A 21,956-nucleotide genomic window follows, 5' to 3' on the forward strand; every position below is an offset into this window, starting at 1 on the left:
GGGTCTTCTGGCTATAGAAGACCTCGTGAAGGTGTTTTCTGTATGAAGAAGTATTCTTGAGCGTTTCTTCCGTCTATCGAAGACTGCTTGAAGTTGTCTTCTGTCTATAGAAAAACATTTGAAGGTGTCTTCTTTCAACAGCGGATCACTAGAAGGTATCTTCTGTCTATAGAAGACTTCTTGAAACTGTCTTCTGTCTATAGAAGATCAATTGAAGGGGTCTTCTGTCAATAGAAGACCAATTGAAGGGGTATTCTGTCAATAGAAGACCATTTGAAGGGGTCTTCTGTCAGTAGAAGACTACTTGAAGAGGCCTTTGGGCAATAGAAGATCACTTAAAAGGGTTTTCTGTCTATAGAAGATCAACTGAAGGGGTATTCCCTATATAACAGATTACATGAAGGTGACTTCTTTCTATAAAATATCTCTTGAAGGTGTCTTCTGTCCATAAAAGACCTCTTGAATATGTCTTCCGTCTATAGAAGACTACTTGTAGGTGACTTCGGTCCATAGAAGACATCTTGAAGGTGTCTTCTGTTAATAGAAGACCAATTGAAGGGGTCTTCTGCCAATAGAAGACCAATTGAAGGGGTATTCTGTCAATAGAAGACCATTTGAAGGGGTCTTCTGTCAGTAGAAGACTACTTGAAGAGGCCTTTGGGCAATAGAAGATCACTTAAAAGGGTTTTCTGTCTATAGAAGATCAACTGAAGGGGTATTCCCTATATAACAGATTACATGAAGGTGACTTCTTTCTATAAAATATCTCTTGAAGGTGTCTTCTGTCCATAAAAGACCTCTTGAATATGTCTTCCGTCTATAGAAGACTACTTGTAGGTGACTTCGGTCCATAGAAGACCTCTTGAAGGTGTCTTCCGTATATAGAATGCCACTTAAAGGGGTCCTCTATCAATGGAAGGACACTTGAAGAGGTCTTCTGTCAATAGAAGATCAACTAAAGGGGTATTCTGTATACAGCAGATCACTCGAAGGTGTCTACTGTCTACAATCTCTTGTAGGTGCCTCTTGAACGAGTCTTCCGTCAATAGAAGAACACTTGATGGAGGCTTCTGTGAATAAAGGACCACTTGAAGGTGTTTTCTTTAAATGGAAGTCCATTTGAAAGAGATTTATGTCAGTAGAAGACCCTTTGATGGGTCTTCTGCCAATAAATGTTCACGTGAAGGGGTCTTCCGTATACAGAAAGCCACTTAAAGGGGTATTCTATCAATTGAAGGACACTTAAAATGGTCTTCTAGCGGATCACTTGAAGCTGCCTTCTGTCTACAACTTCTTGTAGGTGTCTTCGGTCTATAGAAGACATCTTGAATGTGTCTTCTGTCAATAGAAGACCATTTGAAGGGGTCTTCTGTCAATAGAAGACCATTTGAAGGGGTCTTCTGTCAGTAGAAGACTACTTGAAAAAGTCTTTTGGCAATAGAAGATCACTTAAAAGGGTTTTCTGTCTATAGAAGATCAACTGAAGGGGTATTTTCTATATAGCGGATTACCTGAAGGTGTCTTCTTTCTATAAAAGATCTCTTGAAGGTGTCTTCTGTCCATAAAAGACCTCTTGAATATGTCTTCGGTCTATAGAAGACTACTGCTAGGTGTCTTCGGTCCATAGAAGACCTCTTGAAGGTGTCTTCTGTCTATAGAAGACCCTTTTTAAGAAGGGGTCTTCTGTCTATGAAAGACCTATTGAACGGGTCTTTTGTCTGTAGACCACTTGGAGGAGACTTCTGTCTTTAGAAGAACACTTGATGGAGCTTCTGTCAATAAAGGGCCACTTGAAGGTGTTTTCTTTAAATGGAAGTCCATTTGAAAGAGATTTATGTCAGTAGAAGACCCTTTGAAGGGTCTTCTGTCAATAAATGATCACGTGAAGGGGTCTTCCGTATACAGAAAGCCACTTAAATTGGTATTCTATCAATTGAAGGACACTTGATGTGGTCTTCTAGCGGATCACTTGAAGCCGTCTTCTGTCTACAACTTCTTGTAGGGGTCTTCGGTCTATGGAAGACTTCTTGAACGTATCTTCTGTCAATAGAAGACCACTTGAAGGGATCTTATATATAGAAGACTTCTTTAAAGTATCTTCTGTTTACAGAAGATTAGTTGAACGGGTCTTCTGTCTATAGCGGATCACTTGAATAGGTCTTCCGTCTATAGAAGGCCACTTGAAGATGTCTTCAGTCTATATAAGACGAATTGAAGGGGGTCTTCTGTCAATAGAAGACCACTTGAACCAGTCTTCTGTCTGTAGACCACTTGGAGGAGTCTTCTGTCATTGGAAGATGGTGAATGGGTCTCCTATCCATACAAAAACCACGTGAAAAGGTGTTCTCTCCATAGAAGACTGCTTGAAGGGGTCTGTAGAAGACCCTAAAATGGGTCATCTGTCTATAGAAGACCCTCAAATGGGTCCTCCGACAATAGATGATCATACTTTCCAATGAGTCTTGAGCTTGTTATTACGGACACCACATCGAACTCGATCTCAACAACTATATTCAATTTGGAAGTAAAAGATGTAACCATGTAATTAATCTCTTTTTACTACTTACCGGTTTATCGTTGGCTTGGCAGATTGTTTTATTGATCGACTGCAAATCACCCGCTTTAGTTTATTCGGTAACTCATTTCTCAATAATATGCCTGACACCTTAGAACCCAGTATCATAGTTTAATGAAACTCCGTATATTCTTCGTCACGATATTGAAGTTTATGGTCTTGATTTTAAGATCCTAGGTGGGGGCCTACCTATAGAAATATGTTTATGTTCTGTAGTGGACATATACAGCCCGATCATGAATGTAAACTCCTCGTGAGTTTTGTCTTTCTGCCGTTGCAACTTAAAGGAAAAAGTGAAACAACTCACGGGGAGTTGCTATTCATGATTGGGCTTATAATCAGGGCTCCTGTTTCTCACCTGCTAACCAAATAACAATTAACTGCGCTTTCTTTGTTAATTTTTATTTATAATTTGTTTTTCTCTTTCATCTTTTATATAATTTGTTGTTTCGCTTTGTTTTATTTTTTTTTTCACAATTGTTGTGAGACTATTAAATAAATGAGTTTAATATATTTGTTGTTTACCATTTTGTTGTTGTTGTTCTTGTTTGCATACAGCTTGCTTAAATACTATGTCATCAATTTATGTTCATTTGTTGTTGTTGTTGATGTTTGACTATAATGATGTAATGAGATTTTACAATACTTCTTATAACTCGTCTCTCTCATCTGTTTCAATGTTCCTGTTCCTTTTTCTTCCAGTCAAGAGTAAAGTTTTCTTTTTGTTAGTTGTTTTTTTTTTTTTTCATTATTATTTTTATTAGGTGTATAAATATCAAACAAATACTTGCAGCAATTATATCAAAAAATGAGATTTGAAAAACTGAAATTTTTCTTAAATATTGCAAAAAAGAAAAGAAAAAAAAATAAATATTAAAATTAAATATATATTTTTAATACTAAAATTATAAAAACCGATTTGTTTTCTCGTGTGGTTTTGGGTTTCGTAATAAATTATTTGTTCAATTGTTGTTGTGTCTCATTCTATATTCTTTTCAGTATTGTTGTTGTTATAATTTGAAAGACGTTCCAAATGTTTGAATGCATTTCTATATAAATCTCTAGAATTAGAAGAAGAAAAATTCCCGTTTTTTTGTTCATAAATGTGAATAAATATTTCCTTGAAAAGGTTAATTTTGTATAGGGACTTGATTGGTTTTTATTCTTTGAATCCTCTTTAAGGGTTTTTTTTCTTTACAGGATATTGTAGATTTGTGTTTTTGATGTTGTTGTATTCTATGTAACATTTTCATATTTTTGCATTTAATTGTTGTTTTCTTGCCATGTATTTTTGTTCTGTTATGGTGGGCGGCGCACCAGCACCATTTATTTATTTGTTTTTTTTTTCTGTAGAACATACACTTCGCTAAGATGTATGTTTGTATGTAGTATGCATGTTTAGATGACGATCAATTTCTGCTCTGCATTGATTTTGTTTAGGCTTCACTTTCACCGGGCGCAGCATTCTCTTCCTCATTGATGGGCACAATAAGATTCTCCTTTGACATCAGATTGTATTTTGTCACAAAATGTGTAAACCGATGACATAGATATGTCTCAGCCTCAAACTCATCGAATATGCGACGATGATGAAAGTAGGCATGTGAAAAGATTCGATAAACGCGACGACAAACAGAACCCAATTTGGTAACAGATGACTCCTTAATTGAGACTCTGAAATAAGAGAAAAGAAGGACGATTATTAGAATTGGATTGAAAGTAAAATATATATAAGACCACTTGAAGGTGTCTTTCGTCAATAGAAGTTCACTTGAAGGGGTCTTCTGTCCATAGAGGACTACTTGAAGGGGTCTTCTGTCCTCGGAAGGTCATTTGAAGAGGTCTTCTCTCTATTGAAATCTACTTGAAGGGGAGTTTCAATATACAGAAGACCACTTTAAGGGGCCAGTTGAAGGTGTGCATAGAAGATCATTTGAAGAGGTCTTCTGTCCATAAAGAAAAACAACCTGAAAGGATCTTCTGTCCAAAAAGGTTATTTGAAGCGGTCTTCTATCCATAGAAAACCACCTAAGGTAGTCTTGTGTCTAGAGAAGACCCTTAAAGGGCTCTTCTGTCATTAGAAGACAACTTGAATGGATCTTCTGTCCACATAACACCAGCTAAAGGGGTCTTCTGCCTTAAAAGGATCACTTCAAGGGGGCTCTGTCCATAGAGGGGTCTTCTATCCTTAGAAGTCCACTTAAAGCGGTCTTGTGTCCATAGAGGTCTACTAAAAGGGGGTCTTCTATCCTTAGCAGTTCATTTAAAGCGGTCTTCTCTTCATAGAAAACCCTTAAAGGGGTCTTCTTTCTATAGAAGACCACTTGAAGGGGTCTTCTTTCTATAGAAGACCACTTGACGGGGTCTTCTTTCTATAGAAGACCAATTGAAAGGGTCTTCTTTCTATAGAAGACCACTTGACGGGGTCTTCTTTCTATAGAAGACCACTTGACGGGGTCTTCTTTCTATAGAAGACCACTTGAAGGGGTCTTCTTTCTATAGAAGACCACTTGAAGGGGTCTTCTTTCTATAGAAGACCACTTGAAGGGGTTTTCTTTCTATAGAAGACCACTTGACGGGGTCTTCTTTCTATAGAAGACCACTTGAAGGGGTTTTCTTTCTATAGAAGACCACTTGAAGGGGTCTTCTTTCTTTTGAAGACCACTTGAAGGGGTCTTCTTTCTATAGAAGACCACTTGAAGGGGTCTTCTTTCTATAGAAGACCACTTGACGGGGTCTTCTTTCTATAGAAGACCACTTGAAGGGGTTTTCTTTCTATAGAAGACCACTTGAAGGGGTCTTCTTTCTTTTGAAGACCACTTGAAGGGGTCTTCTTTCTATAGAAGACCACTTGAAGGGGTCTTCTTTCTATAGAAGACCACTTGACGGGGTCTTCTTTCTATTGAAGACCACTTGACGGGGTCTTCTTTCTATAGAAGACCACTTGAAGGGGTCTTCTTTCTATAGAAGACCATTTGAAGGGGTCTTCTTTCTATAGAAGACCACTTGAAGGGGTCTTCTTTCTATAGAAAACCACTTGACGGGGTCTTCTTTCTATAGAAGACCACTTGACGGAGTCTTCTTTCTATAGAAGACCACTTGAAGGGGTCTTCTTTCTATAGAAGACCACTTGACGGGGTCTTCTTTCTATAGAAGACCACTTGACGGGGTCTTCTTTCTATAGAAGACCACTTGACGGGGTTTCTTTCTATAGAAGACCACTTGAAGGAGTCTTCTTTCTATAGAAGACCACTTGAAGGGGTCTTCTTTCTATAGAAGACCACTTGAAGGGGCCTTCTTTCTATAGAAGACCACTTGAAGGGGTCTTCTTTCTATAGAAGACCACTTGACGGGGTCTTCTTTCTATAGAAGACCACTTGACGGGGTCTTCTTTCTATAGAAGACCACTTGACGGGGTCTTCTTTCTATAGAAGACCATTTGACGGGGCCTTCTTTCTATAGAAGACCACTTGAAGGGGTCTTCTTTCTATAGAAGACCACTTGAAGGGGTCTTCTTTCTATGGAAGGTCACTTGAAGGGGTCTTCTTTCTATAGAAGACCACTTGAAGGGGTCTTCTTTCTATAGAAGACCACTTGATGGGGTCTTCTTTCTATAGAAGACCACTTGATGGGGTCTTCTTTCTATTGAAGACCACTTGACGGGGTCTTCTTTCTATATAAGACCACTTGACGGGGTCTTCTTTCTATAGAAGACCACTTGAAGGGGTCTTCTTTCTATAGAAGACCACTTGAAGGGGTCTTCTTTCTATAGAAGACCACTTGAAGGGGTCTTCTTTCTATAGAAGACCACTTGAAGAGGTCTTCTTTCTATAGAAGACCACTTGAAGGGGTCTTCTTTCTATAGAAGACCACTTGACGGGGTCTTCTTTCTATTGAAGACCACTTGAAGGGGTCTTCTTTCTATAGAAGACCACTTGAAGGGGTCTTCTTTCTATAGAAGACCACTTGAAGGGGTCTTCTTTCTATAGAAGACCACTTGAAGGGGTCTTCTTTCTATAGAAGACCACTTGACGGGGTCTTCTTTCTATTGAAGACCACTTGACGGGGTCTTCTTTTTATAGAAGACCACTTGAAGGGGTCTTCTTTCTATAGAAGACCACTTGAAGTGGTCTTCTTTCTATAGATGACCACTTGAAGAGGTCTTCTTTCTATAGAAGACCACTTGAAGTGGTCTTCTTTCTATAGAAGACCACTTGACGGGGTCTTCTTTCTATAGAAGACCACTTGACGGGGTCTTCTTTCTATAGAAGACCACTTGACGGGGTCTTCTTTCTATAGAAGACCACTTGAAGGGGTCTTCTTTCTATAGAAGACCACTTGAAGGGGTCTTCTTTCTATAGAAGACCACTTGAAGGGGTCTTCTTTCTATAGAAGACCACTTGAAGAGGTCTTCTTTCTATAGAAGACCACTTGAAGGGGTCTTCTTTCTATAGAAGACCACTTGAAGAGGTCTTCTTTCTATAGAAGACCACTTGAAGGGGTCTTCTTTCTATAGAAGACCACTTGACGGGGTCTTCTTTCTATTGAAGACCACTTGAAGGGGTCTTCTTTCTATAGAAGACCACTTGAAGGGGTCTTCTTTCTATAGAAGACCACTTGAAGGGGTCTTCTTTCTATAGAAGACCACTTGAAGGGGTCTTCTTTCTATAGAAGACCACTTGACGGGGTCTTCTTTCTATTAAAGACCACTTGAAGGGGTCTTCTTTCTATAGAAGACCACTTGAAGGGGTCTTCTTTCTATAGAAGACCACTTGAAGTGGTCTTCTTTCTATAGATGACCACTTGAAGGGGTCTTCTTTCTATAGAAGACCACTTGAAGGGGTCTTCTTTCTATAGAAGACCACTTGAAGGGGTCTTCTTTCTATAGAAGACCACTTGAAGGGGTCTTCTTTCTATAGAAGACCACTTGAAGGGGTCTTCTTTCTATAGAAGACCACTTGACGGGGTCTTCTTTCTATAGAAGACCACTTGACGGGGTTTTCTTTCTATAGAAGACCACTTGAAGGGGTCTTCTTTCTATAGAAGACCACTTGACGGGGTCTTCTTTCTATAGAAGACCACTTGAAGGGGTCTTCTTTCTATAGAAGACCACTTGAAGGGGTCTTCTTTCTATAGAAGACCACTTGAAGGGGTCTTCTTTCTATAGAAGACCACTTGAAGGGGTCTTCTTTCTATAGAAGACCACTTGACGAGGTCTTCTTTCTATAGAAGACCACTTGACGGGGTCTTCTTTCTATAGAAGACCACTTGACGGGGTCTTCTTTCTATAGAAGACCACTTGACGGGGTTTTCTTTCTATAGAAGACCACTTGAAGGGGTCTTCTTTCTATAGAAGACCACTTGAAGGGGTCTTCTTTCTATAGAAGACCACTTGACGGGGTCTTCTTTCTATTGCAGACCACTTGAAGGGGTCTTCTTTCTATAGAAGACCACTTGAAGGGGTCTTCTTTCTATAGAAGACCACTTGACGGGGTCTTCTTTCTATAGAAGACCACTTGACGGGGTTTTCTTTCTATAGAAGACCACTTGAAGGGGTCTTCTTTCTATAGAAGACCACTTGAAGGTGTCTTCTTTCTATAGAAGACCACTTGACGTGGACCACTTCAAGGAGTCTTCTGTCTAGAGAAAGCCCTTAAAGGGATCCTCTGTCCATAGAAGACAACCTGAAGGGATCTTCTGTCCACAGAACCTCACTTGGAAGGGTCTTCTGTCTATAGAATTCCACTTAAAGGGGTCTCCTATCCTTAAAAGTCCACTTAAAGGGGATTGCTGTCCATTGAAACCGCTTAATGGGGTCTTCTGTCAACAGAAGACCACTGGAAGGAGACTTCTGTTCACAGAAAACCACTTGTAGGGGTCCTCTGTCCATAGACCTCTTTCTTCTGTTCACAGAAGAGGTCTTCAAGGGATATCTGTCTTTAGAGGGTTCAGGGGCTCTTCTATCCATAGAAAACCCTTAAAGGTGTCTTCTGTCCATTGAAGACTAATTGAAGGAGTGTTCCACCTACAGAAGACCACTAGAAGCGGTCTTCTATCTATAGAAGGCCACTTGAAAATGTCTGCCGTCTATAGAAGATCAGTTGAACGAATCTTCTTTCTATAGAAGACCAGTTGAACGAATCTTCTTTCTATAGAAGACCACTTGAAGGGGTCTCCTTTCTATAGAAGACCACTTGAAGGGGTCTCCTTTCTATAGAAGACCACTTGAAGGGGTCTTCTTTCTACAGAAGACCACTTGAAGGGTTCTTCTTTCTATAGAAGACCACTTGAAGGGTTTTCTGTGTATAGAAAACAACTTGAAGAAGTCTTCGTTTACGGTAGAGAACTTGAAAGGGTCTTCTGTAGGCAAAAAAAAAAAAACACTTGAAGAAGTCAAGCTTCAGCTCTTTCGCCTATATTTGAGGTCAATCCATCTATGGACGTCCACATTAGGGGGGTTTCTATATACAGAAGACCACATGAAGGAGTCTTTTATCATTGGAAAACCACTTGAAAAGGTCTTCCGTAAATAGAAAAGCAGTGGAAGAGTTTTTCGTCTATGAAAGACTAGTTAAAAAAATCTACGGAAAGGTCTCCGATCTATGGAAGACCACTTAAAAGGGTCTTGCATCTTTGGAAGACCTCTTAAAAGAGTCTTCCGTCTATGAAAGATCGGTTAAAGGGGTATTTCGTCTATGGCAAATCATTTGAAGGATTCTTGTACATATGAACAACCACTGAATGGCATTATTAGTCTACAGTATAATTGGACTAAAAATATAATCGAGCTGAGCTGCTTAAATGAGAAAAGTCTGCCCTTGTCCCTTTTGAAATATTCCTAGGAAAATGTAATATCTGATAGGGCACAAAACTTGATTATCTACAATTTATGAAGAATCTTCTGACTAAATGTCCATGGGTTAAAATTTCAAATCCACCAGGCATTTGCAATAAGTTTCAAATTTGCAATGATTTCTATTAAAAGTTGCATAGCAATCTAAGAGGTGTACCTAAACATGAAACCGTCTAGATTCGACATTTATTTTAATTAGTTTCAAACCGGTTTCCCTATGTCTTTAAGGTTTATGTCTGCTATAGACAAAGACAACCCCCTACATAACTAATATTTTCTTTAAGATTTCAAAAAACTACATTTCAATCTTTTTAAACTTACCGGCTTGGAAAATATTTATTACTATTGAGTAAACATGCAGCGCCATCTAGCGTATGACGTGTATAATCAATGGCAGGACATTCTTTTGGTGTTTTATGGGCAGCACATAAAAATATCCATTGATCGGTGGCTGTCATTTGTGTGCACGTTGATGGTGAACATTGTTTTTGCAAACGCACCGCTAAACCATTCAACTCCATACAAAATTGCCTACAAAAAAGAATGAACGAACGAACAACAACAGTGTCAGTCACAGTGCACAATCACGTCATATCTTCTTTTATGTTAGTAGACCTCACCTTAAATGTTCATATTTCCAAACACCCTCATCCTGGGCTTCCGGCATTGTTAATATAAGTTCTACATTTGAAGGATCTCGTTTAATAAGTTGTTGTATATACTGTTGGACAGCCAAAGTACTATCCATTTCTTCTAAAGGTTCATCAGGCCATCGACAAAAATCCTAAACATTGCACAGAACGAGAAAAAAAGAAGAGAGTAGTATTTCTTGTCTGTTTTCTTGTTTGTCTGGCTGTGTGTCTTACCTTCGCCTTTGTTCCAGGTCTATTTCTACGCACAATTGTCGCACCATCAGCCATCTTCATGTTTTCCTTACACTCCCTATCACTGGACCCAGACAATAATAATAATTGAGTTGTTGTTTTATTATTAAATCAAAAATATACACAAGAAATAATTTTTTTTACAAACGTTGGAAAAATCTTCTTTTTCTCTTCTTTAATTTTCTCTTTCGTAGTTTGACAATTATTTATGTGTATTTGTAACAATGTTGCCAGATGTTTTAATGTCGTGGAATGTAAATGTTATCGATAACGATTGAGATTTAAACCCAGCAAAAATTTTTGGAAGTTGTTCATGTGGAGTTATGATTTCACTTACATCCTTCGATGCAGTCCTTACGGAGTTATAAAAATGCTCTCTGTTGGATACAATTTATAAGCATTTGCTTTAGATATCCCTACAAAAAAACAGTTGGTTGATCCCTACCCCCCGCAGGCGAAAAAAAAATAAAAACCTAAAGGCCTGGGTACATAAGCTGCCTCGCCTGGTTGCCTTGCTTGCTTCTGATAAAAGAATAAAAAAGGAAAGGGCAACCCAGCTCGAAATTTGCTCGGCCTTCTTTATTCTTTTATTTTTGTTATGTCAAAAATGATGCAAGAAAGCAAGGCAATCAGGCGTGGCAGCTTATGTACGCAGGCCTTTAAAGCCTCGACACATAAGAAGCATGACATTCTTGCTTAAGTCATATCTGATAAAAGACTAAAGACCAAGTGCGACCTAATAAAAAGATTTCAGAATCACATTTGAATTAGGTCGTACTTGGTCTTTAGTCATTTACCAAATATAACTTAAGCAAGAATGCCATGCTTCTTATGTGTCGAGGCCTTAAGTTGCGAACATTTTTGGGGTAATTCACGAGACGGAAATTTTTAATGCAATAGCGTTGGAGTACTTGTCGAATGCTGAACTAGTGATGGGAGGGAAACATAAAAAACCTTTAAGATAGAAACACAATGACTTTTGTTGCTTGCTTCACGCTCAATTTCATGTAAATGAACAAAGGCCAGGTACTACCTAAAATAAATGCGATCTTGGATTTCTTTATTCTTTTACAAAAGTTTACGTTTAGATAAGCCTGAATTTCTCATTGTGTTCTCACCTTTAAGCCAAGTTTACACTTTCGCTTCAAAATCCACTGGATTTCAAGAAATCCTGAAATACACCCCGGTATTTACACTTATAGCCCATTTAGATATGACTTCATTAGCCGGATTTAGCACATTATCAGGTTTTATTTGCTAAATCCAGCCAAAATCTACCAGATTTCCCATATAAAAATAAATCCTCGTATTGAGTGGATTTGTTTTAAATCTGGCATAAATCCTCGTATACAACTCTGTTTTTTGCAACATGTTGCTAGAAAATACAAAAGGTTGCAAGCTGGCACAAGAAACAAGGTAGATGCATCGGTGAATTGTTACACTAAAAATAATTTAAAATGTAAAAATGTGTAAACAAGGCTGAAAAATTAAATTTGTTTTGATGTACAAAGTTGATTTTTATCAACCAAGACTACTATTTACGATGTCTAAACGATAAAATAATTCATTTATTTATTTTAGATGGGCAAACTGCGATAAAATAATTCTTTATTTGCTCTCTAGTTAGCATTAATAGCATAATATGCTAACATTTTCAGTATTAAACAATAAATTTGTAATTTGACGTATGTTTTTTGAGACGAATTCAATTTACAAAAAATTCTTTTGACGTTTCAAATTCGATCAGATGGGCTGATGCATCTACCTTGGTAATTGTGCTATGAACAAAAATCAGCTGACTGCCAATTAAATTCTCCAAAATGTATACCCAGCAAAAAGTTTGCATCCGCGGATGCAGTTAAATCACTAGAACAATTGCCGCTGGAGTACATCTTTTCCTATGAATTCACCTATGAATTTTACAAGAGAGCGCGCAGCTAGGATGCACTCCATTTTGCTTCCACGGCACACAGCTAGGATGCACTCCATTTTCGATCCAAATCACAGCCTTTGATGTAGTGTTTTGGATTGAATTTAAATGCAGTCTAATGCTTAGTTTACATTTGGCGTCATTTCGTGATTTCAAAGGCGTTTCGTGATTTCGCGCGGAATCAAACAAAATTTTTCATGATTTCGCATACAAAAATGAAATCATCTCATTTCGTGATTTCAGCGAAATCAACATCGAAATCACAGTACACATGATATACAACCTTGCTTTTGTCTAGAAAAGTACCAAAAGTTGCAACACTTTTCACGTATCACAATAAACAAGGTAGATGGTCAATTGCTGCAACAAAAAATTTTAGTATCAAAATTTGTAAACAATGTGAAAAAATATTAAATTACTTTGTTACAATGCTATTTTTCATTGTGCTCCCGTACTTTTTTTAATGGTAATGTTAGAAAAAAGAGCGAATTGTCAAAAATTGCTTCCAAATTACAAATTTCTTAAAAAATACGGAAACGGAAAAATGACGGAAATTGCAAAAACTCCAGCATAAATGTCAACATCAACGTATCAGCTATCATATTAGATACCAATGAACATGTTTGCTGCTAGTTTCTACTAGGCCAAAAGTGTATGGCAGAAAACAAGAGAAGAGGGTGTTATTCGGCCCGATTTTTGTTTGAAGAGAAGTGCAAGTATTACTAGATTTCGGATTACGGGAGCGCATTTTTAGCACTAAACGGGAAAACTACTGCAAGTACTAATATTGTGCAGGATCTGAGCACAACTTTTATCTATCAAAATTTATTATAACGATGTCTCAACGATAAAATCATTTTTTTATTTTTTCATTTGTTAGTACTATACACAAATAATACGATATATAGATAATTTTACTATAATTTTCCAAAGAAAGTTGTAAAATTCTATATTGTCGTATATTTTTGATGATTAATTCAATTTGCAAAAACTTGATTTGAAAATTCATGTTTGATCAGCTGCAAATATGCGTCTACCTTGATCATTGTGATATGTTTGAAATCAACAAAAAATAAGTGTAAACACCGGGGTGTATTTCAGGATTTCGTGAAATCCAATGGATTTTGGGGCGCAAGTGTAAACTTGGCATAAAGATGCTATAAAATGCAAGCCATTGCAAATATCCCAAAATAAATAAAATACATTTCTTATTCGTGTAAACAAGAATATTAACTTTATTACACTAATACAAATTATAAAAACTCTCCATTAAATTTGATCATAACTGAGTTTACATCCTCTGCTCTGCTTTTTTTGTCACCACAACTGATATTAGCTTTGTTCCCGTACTTTTTAATAGTAAAACTCGTAAAAGAGAGAAAGATAGAAAAATTGTTGTCACACAAAAGTGTTTTCAAAAAGTTCGGGAACGCAAAAATGGAAAAAACGTCAAAAAAGCTGGTACAAATGTCAAAGTCGGCATACCAGCCAATCAGACGCCGGCATCCATGTTACTATTTTTTACACGCTCAAATTTGTCGAGTAAAAAGTTTTTAAAGAGAGCGTCATTCAGCGCCATTTTTGTTTAAAGAGAAGTGAACATTTTACAACTTTTTTTGTGTACGGGAACGCTTTTTCGAGTAAAATGTGTAAAAGTCGTAAAAATTGTAAAAACTTTTTAGTTCTGGAACACAGCTATTGCTTCATCCTCCAAGTGGTTTTTCATTTTTCCTCCAACTCCAGTTCAGATTTCCAAAAAAACTCTAAGACTATGTTTACATTTACGAAATCCACTCGATTTCATCTGTCAATTCCTTTGTGTATACGTCAAATGAAATCTCATCTGAAATCGATTGGATTTCATTTGACGTTTGAGCAATGGAATTGACAGTTGAAATCAAGTGGATTTCGTAAATGTAAACCAAGCATAACTCCACTTCAAAAATAATTTGCGTCTCGTGAATTACAGCAATGTTCGTATCTTTAGTTTGTATTTCTTTATTTTTTTTACACAAATTCTTATAAATTTAGAAACTCTTTCTTGTGTTCAGAAAAAAAGACTGCGACTGTAGGGATAAAAAAATTGGCTTGCTTAACTAGGGATCTATAAGCGAGTGCTTTTAAAATGTATCGAGCAGAGTGCATTTTTCATAACTCCGTGTGGACTGCATCGAAAGATGTATTGAAATCATAACTCTGCATTGCACTACTTCCAAACTTTTTTGCTGGGTATCTAAATGCAATGAGATTTGTACTGGATTTATTAAATCCAGTCGAGGATTTATGGCTAGTCTAAATGAGCTATTAGACGTCGGAACTCTCTCACCGACTATGTTCGAATTGAGTGTTTTAAATAAGAAACTCAATATAAAATGGCAAAAAATACAACTTAACAAATAGTTTGTTCTGACAAAAGTCTACATAGGGTTAGTTTTAGATGGGAACTATATCCCCAGATAAAAATAATCAAGAAAATATTGTCATTTTCCTCAAAATTCGTCTTCGAACTTCTTTGAGTTTTCGGGTTTGAGTGACTTGACCGCGGAAAAATTGAGTGATCCGACGTCTATGTCTTCATTAGTTTATGGTTGTTGTAATTCATGCATTTACTTTACATAAATATGTCTTGAAAGAAACCTTGCTAGTCTGACCAACGACTTAACGTCATGGTATATATAAGGTAAAGTTAATACTACAACAAATACAACTCGAACAACAACCACAAAGGAATTTGTTTTTGTTTGTAATGCCAAGTTTACACTTGCGCTCCAAAATCCACTGGATTTTACGAAATCCTGAAATACACCCCGGTGTTTATACTTATTTTTTTGTTGATTTCAAACATATCACAATTATCAAGGTAGATGCATATGCGCAGCTGATCGAACATGAATTTTCAAAACAAGTTGTTGTATATTTAATTAGTCATCAAAAATATACGACAATATAGAATTTTACAACTTTATTTCGAAAATTACCGTAAAATTATCTATATATCGTATTAATTGTGTATAGTACTAACAAATAAAAAAATAAAAAATTATTTTATCGTTGAGACATCATAATAAGAAATTTTGATAGATACAATTTGTGCTCAGAACCTGCAAAATATTATTACTTGAAGTAGTTTGCCCGTTCAGTGCTAAAAATGATTTCCGTACTCCGAAATCTAGCAAGACTTGCACTTCTCTTTAAACAATAGCAGCGCCGAATAACACTCTCTTCTCCTATTTTCTGCCATACAATTTTGGCCTGTCTGTCTAGGGTATTAGAAACTAGCAGCATGTTCGTTGGCATCTAACTACGATAGCTGATACGTTGATTTTGACATTTCTGCTGGAGTTTTTGCAGTTTCCGTAATTTTTCCGTTCCCGCCTTTTTTAAGAAATTTGTATGGGGTAGCAATTTATGAAAATTCGCTCTTTTTTCTAACATAACCACTAAAAAGTACCGGAACACAATGAAAAACAGCATTTTAACAAAGTAATTTCATATTTTTTCACATTGCTTACAAATTTTGATAATAAAATTTTTTGTTGCAGCAACTGACCATCTACCTTGTTTATTGTGATACGTGAAAAGTGTTGCAACTTTTGGTACTTTTTCAGGCAAAAGCAGGGTTGTATATCATGTGTACTGTGATTTCGATGTTGATTTCGCTGAAATCACGAAATGAGATGATTTCATTTTTGTATGCGAAATCATGATAATTTTTGCTTGATTTCGCGCGAAATCACGAAACGCCTTCGAAATCACGAAAAGACGCCGAATGTAAACCAAACATAACGTTACTGCCAGTTGTATTTGTAAACAAAACAAGGAAATGCCTATAAATTATTGGAATTTAAAAAACTAATAATTTTTCACATTTGGTTGAATATTTTGGAAAACATGAATAAAAATTCGTTACATTTTCAATTTGAATGTTTCAATATCATTCCACTAAATGCATAATTTCTCGCAGAACGTAGAATTCTTGCAGAAAAGTTTGGGGTCGCTGGAAATTTATAGAAAAAGGAGAAGCTGTTTCAATGTTTTGTTTTAGAAATCAAAGAAGTACATGTTTATTAGGGCTTTATTTTTTTAAATTTTAACAAAATACTTCACATATTAACAAACGTTGTATCGCCTCTACAAGCGGGGATTTACTGCGCGGCTTATCGTTCGAACTTGGAGGAGGTTACATATCATTGAATCTTTCTGGGAAATGTTTTTTTCCGAATGATATATTTTTTTCTCCAAAAATATATGTCCCTAATGTACATCGAAATAGAAATAAATGTATAAAATGTCATATGAAATTTGACACTAACGTTACAACCCAGTTCAGTCAGCTGTGTATTGCTGCTACCTTTTCTTATTCTACCATGACGTGACATTAACATTTGAAAATGATTTCGGGCATATGGGCACCGCGGCTTTTCTTGACGAAGTGCATTCTGGACGTCTAATTTTTGTCCACTTTTTCGAGCACTGCTGGCCGTATGTCACGAATAAAGCTGAGTACACATTGCCAGTTTTGAATGACAGCTTTGTTGGTGCTTGCTAGTGTGGCCGTTCATTTTTGTCATTCATCATGCAACCACAAAATGTTTTGTGGTTGCTGGACGGTTGGACAGTTATCGATAACTGCAAAATATCGACATTCAAAACTGACAATGTGTACTGCTCTTAACACGAACAATGCTGGCCTCCAAGGCATCAATTGTTGCTGGTTTATCAGCATAAACCAGTGACTTCACGTAGCCCCACAGGAAATAATCGAGAGGTGTCAAATCGCACGACCTTGGAGGCCAATTGACAGGTCCACTTCTCGAAATCAACTTATCGCCAAATTTTGATTTCAATAAGTCAATGGTTGTGTTCGCCGTATGGCACGTAGCGCCATCCTGTTGAAACCACATCTCCTCCAGATCAATGTCATCCATATTTTCAAACAAAAAATCATTGATCATGGTGCGGTAACGATCTCCATTGACCGTAACGCGAGCTCCGGCCTCATTTTTGAAGAACTAAGGTCCGATGATGCCACCAGCGTGAAAACCGCACCATACGGTGCATTTTTCTGGATGTAATGGAGTCTGTAGGGTCTCTTGTGGATTGGTCTCACTCCATATGCGGCAATTTTGCTTATTAACAAACCCATTAAGCCAAAAATGCGCCTCATCGCTGAACACAATTTTACGATAAAACAACGCGCGAATCGACGACTGATTTTCAAAGTAAATTTGGATAATTTCGTAGCGTTGTTCAAGCGTGAGTCTATTCATGATGATTTGTCAGAGTATACTGAAACAAATAAAAAAAAGTTTCATCAAAATTTAATTTTTTGTGTTACTTTTTACAATTTAAAGTTCTATCTAGCTTAAAAAAACACCCTTTATTTTAATAAGGCGGCCATCAGACCATCTGCTTTTTCATATGTATGTTGTCACTTTGGGTATACTAATATACAGAACAGCTGATTCATACATGTGAAAAAGCAGATGGTCTGATGGCGGTCTAACCAAATGTTTGTTTATGTTTTTGCCAAGAATTGTAAAGACGGCCACACAACATTCGAGTTTAAATCAGCTGATCAAACTTGCAAATTCTTACAAGGAAAAATTTTTCTTGTAAAAACTTGCAGGTTCTCAGTAACAAAATTCTACAAAACTCTCCAAAATTCTCTCCAAATTCGCTCTCTTTTACTTTACAAGTTAGTTATCGAACAGCATTTTGTAAACGTTTTTACAAATTTGCACAAACTTTTGGGTTATCGTACATACCTTATAAAATGCTCTGTTCCAGAACCTGCAAGAAGCTACTATTTTTTACTACGATAACATTTTTTTCTTTATGTTATCGAAAAAATAGTAAAAGTTAGTAAACAAACCTTAGGCTTCGTTCCAGAACTAAAAAGTTATTACACAAAAATGACACAAAACTCCCAGCAAAAAGTTTGCATCCGTGGATGCAATTTAATCAGTACAAGTGCCGTTGGAGTAGATCCTTTCCTATGAAGTCACTTATGAATTGTACAAGAGAGCGTGCAGTTAATGCCTGGGTACATAAACTGCCTCCCCTGCTTGCTTTCTAGCTTCATTTGACGCTCAGCTTCACGTAAAAGACTAAAGACCAAGTACTACCTAATTCAAATGAATTAGGCAGCATTTGAATTAGGTAGTACTTGGCCTTTAATCTTTTACATGAAATTGATACCCCGGTTATGTTTGGTTTACATTCGGTGTCTTTTCGTGATTTTATTTCGAACGTTCCCACGCCTCACTTTCCCACCCCTGCCGACCGAGGGGGCGACCTCCCTTTTACGTAGGGATCGCGTACACACCATGATCCGCATCATGATGGGGTATGAGAGGGAAATTGAAAACCAGCTACAGAATTTACTTCATCAGCTAGTTAGTTACTTACTAATACATTTTTATATACTATTCATTTAAAAATAAAATTATGTTAGATTTTATAAGGTCAAGGCTCATGCCAAAGTCTACATTACAATACATGGAATTAAAATCTACACACATTTTGTTAATAGGATCTCCCATAGAGTAATTCGTGCGGTGGAAATCTCTAAATAAGGGTTGATAGTTTCTAATTGTTCTACACGGAACATTTATTCTAATAGATGATATTAAGAAATCCGAGGGAATATTACCCATTAAAATTTTATGCACCATCATAGTGTTTAACATTGTGCGTCTACTTTTTAATGTAGGTAATCGAATTAATTTTAACCTGCTTGTATATGAAGGCAAGACAAAATCGCTATTCCAATGTAAACCTCTCAGTGCAAAAAGCAAAAATTGTTTCTGCACTGATTCAATTTTATCAGAATACATTGCGTATTGAGGGTCCCATACAACAGAACCATATTCTAATATAGGTCTTACAAGTGACGTAAATAGTTGTTTTGTTATATAGGGATCTGAAAATTCGTTGGCCCATCTTTTTATAAATCCTAAAACTCCATGCGCTTTATTAACAATAGAAATTACATGATTATTAAATTTTAATTTTCGATCCATCAAAAGGCCAAGATCAACAAATGATGCTACAGTTAATAATTGAGAACCGTTAATATTGTATTGCCTTATTAAAGAAGAAGATCTGGAAAAACACCCAGCAAAAAAAAATGGAAGTGGTGCAAGTTGGAGTGAGGATTTCATTACATGCATGGATGCGCTTCCAGTGGACTAATGAAAAAGGCAATCCTTTACTTCACATTTGGATTACATCCAACAAGCACTTTTATGTATAAACGATAAAAAATTCAATTTTCATTCAACAAATGAAATTAAAGTAATACGGCGTTTATATTATAGTTTTTTGCAGGGTTAACCTTCTTTATGAGGATTTGTTTGAAGTATATACAATGGAAATGACATTTGAAACCCAGACCCACTGGGTTAACCTTGTTATATATAAACGGCCTATAAGAATAAAATTAAAATGTCTTATTAATGGCCTGTTCCCGTACTTTACAAAGTGGTAAAAGTCGTAAACGATTTTCATACAAATTTTGTGTACGGGAACGCAAAACTCGTAAAAGTGGTAAAAATTGTAAAAATGGAGTGCTTCCTAGCTGCGTGCTGCGGAAGCAAAATGGAGTGCTTCCTAACTGCGTGCTGCGGAAGCAAAATGGAGTGCTTCCTTCCTGCGCGCTCCCTTGTAAAATTCACTGAGGAATTCATAGAAAAAGAAGCACTTCGTGACACTTGCACCAGTGATTTAACTGCTTCCGTGGATGCAAACTTTTTGCTGGGCACATATGTTTACATTTTTATAAGTTTAAGTCCATACAGTTGATTTTACACCATTGAAAAAGTCTATTTAAATCACTCTGGAGAAGATCAGCTTGTTTTTCCGATTTATGAGTAATGAATAGCAAAGGCGTTTCGTGATTTCGCGCGGAATCAAGCAAAAATTATCATGATTTCGCATACAAAAATGAAATCATCTCATTTCGTGATTTCAGCGAAATCAACATCGAAATCACAGTACACATGATATACAACCCTGTTTGTGACTGAAAAAGTACCAAAAGTTGCAACACTTTTCACGTATCACAATAAACAAGGTAGATGGTCAATTGCTGCAACAAAAAATTTTAGAATCAAAATTTTTAAACAATGTGAAAAAAATTAGATTACTTTGTTACAATGTTATTTTTCATTGCGTTCTCGTACTTTTTTAATGGTAATGTTAGAAAAAAGAGCGAAATGTCTAAAATTGCTTCCCCATACAAATTTCTTAAAAAATACGGGAACGAAAAAATGACGGAAATTGCAAAAACTGCAGCAAATTAACGTATCAGCTATCGTATTTAGATAATAATGAACATGTTGCTAGTTTCTACTATGCCAAAATTGTATGGCAGAAAACAGGAGAATAGGGTGTTATTCGGCGCTATTTTTGTTTAAAGAGAAGTGTAAAGCTGAAAACAGATACAACGTTTTATTAAAGTTTTGCGTTGGGCGTCGAGGAAAAAACAACAACAACAGGGCGACGACGATACCAAAGTCCAGCGTTTATCTGTTTGTCGGCATATATTTCAAATGAATTTGAATTTTTCGGCATCATGCCCAACAGTGTAAAAACGGCCAAAATGACACAAAACTTTAATCAAACGTTGTATCTGTTTTCAGCTTAAGTCTTGCTAGACTTCGGAGTACGGGAACGGGTTCTATACACAATTAATACGATATATAGATAGATTTACGTTAATTTTCGAAATAAAGTTGTAAAGTTCTATATTGTCGTATATTTTTGATGACTAATTCAATTTGCAACAACTTGTTTTGAAAATTCATGATCGATCAGCTGCGCGTATGCATCTACCTTGATCATTGTGATATGTATGAAATCAACAAAAAAATAAGTGTAAACACCGGGATGTATTTCAGGATTTCGTGAAATCCAGTGGATTTTAGAGCGCAAGTGTAAACTTGGCATTACACTTAACCGGATTAACCCAGTGGGTTTGGATTTAAAATGTCAATTCCATAGCGCAAACGTCAAATAAATATTCTCGAAGTGGGTTAACCCGGCAAAAAACTCTAGTGTAACCGTACTATGAGCGTGAAAAAAAGCGGCGTATTTCATTTTGTTCACACCTTAACAGCGCGCTCTCTTGTACAATTCATAAGTGATTTCATAGGAAAAGATGTACTCCAACGGCACTTGTACTGATTAAACTGCATCCACGGACTAACTAATTTTTACTAGTTTTTCCGATAACATAAAGGAAAAAATGTTATCGCAGCAAAAAATAGTAGTTTCTTGCAGGTTCTGGAACAGAGCAAATTTAATTTTTGTAAATTAGTGCATTTAACTTACATAAATATGCGGTTACACTACAGTTTTTTTGCCGGGTTAAGACTATGTTTACATTTACGAAATCCACTCGATTTCAACTGTCAACTCCTTTGCGTATACGTCAAATGAAAACTCATTTGAAATCGAGTGGATTTCATTTGACAGTTGAAATCGAGTGGATTTCGTAAATGTAAACATAGTGTAACCCACTTCGAGAGCATTTATTTGACGTTTGCGCTATGGAATTGACATTTGAAATCCAAACCCGCTGGGTTAATCCGGTTAAGTGTAACCTGGGTATTACATTGGAAAACGGAGTGAATTTATTACATCCAGTTATATGTAAACGTACTATTACACGTACAAGGCAAATGTAAAATAATAACGCCGTCTATGCAC

General features: G+C 36.6%; 2 protein-coding genes across 2 annotated transcripts in view; both read right to left on the reverse strand.

Annotated features, from left to right (window-relative positions):
- The window catches only part of Tdc2 (Tyrosine decarboxylase 2), a 77,201-nt gene extending 74,512 nt beyond the window's left edge, over window positions 1–2,689 (reverse strand). Inside the window, exon 1 of the mRNA XM_073989094.1 lies at window positions 2,568–2,689. The gene's annotated coding sequence lies outside the window, so the exon portion shown is untranslated. The remainder of the gene's footprint in view (window positions 1–2,567) is intronic.
- A 272-nt stretch (window positions 2,690–2,961) lies between these two features.
- Window positions 2,962–10,526, reverse strand: Mob4 (MOB kinase activator 4). The gene is made up of 4 exons (XM_073957329.1): window positions 10,295–10,526; window positions 10,049–10,212; window positions 9,750–9,959; window positions 2,962–4,249 (listed from the first exon to the last, which is right to left on the reverse strand). The coding sequence occupies exons 1-4, from the start codon at window positions 10,352–10,354 to the stop codon at window positions 4,012–4,014; spliced, it is 672 nt and encodes a 223-aa protein (XP_073813430.1). The 5' UTR covers window positions 10,355–10,526; the 3' UTR covers window positions 2,962–4,011.
- Between the last annotated feature and the right edge of the window lie 11,430 nt (window positions 10,527–21,956).

Source organism: Musca autumnalis, unplaced genomic scaffold (genome assembly GCF_047663935.1).
Source record: "Musca autumnalis isolate F117 unplaced genomic scaffold, ASM4766393v1 scaffold_5, whole genome shotgun sequence".
Classification (NCBI taxonomy): domain Eukaryota; kingdom Metazoa; phylum Arthropoda; class Insecta; order Diptera; family Muscidae; genus Musca; species Musca autumnalis.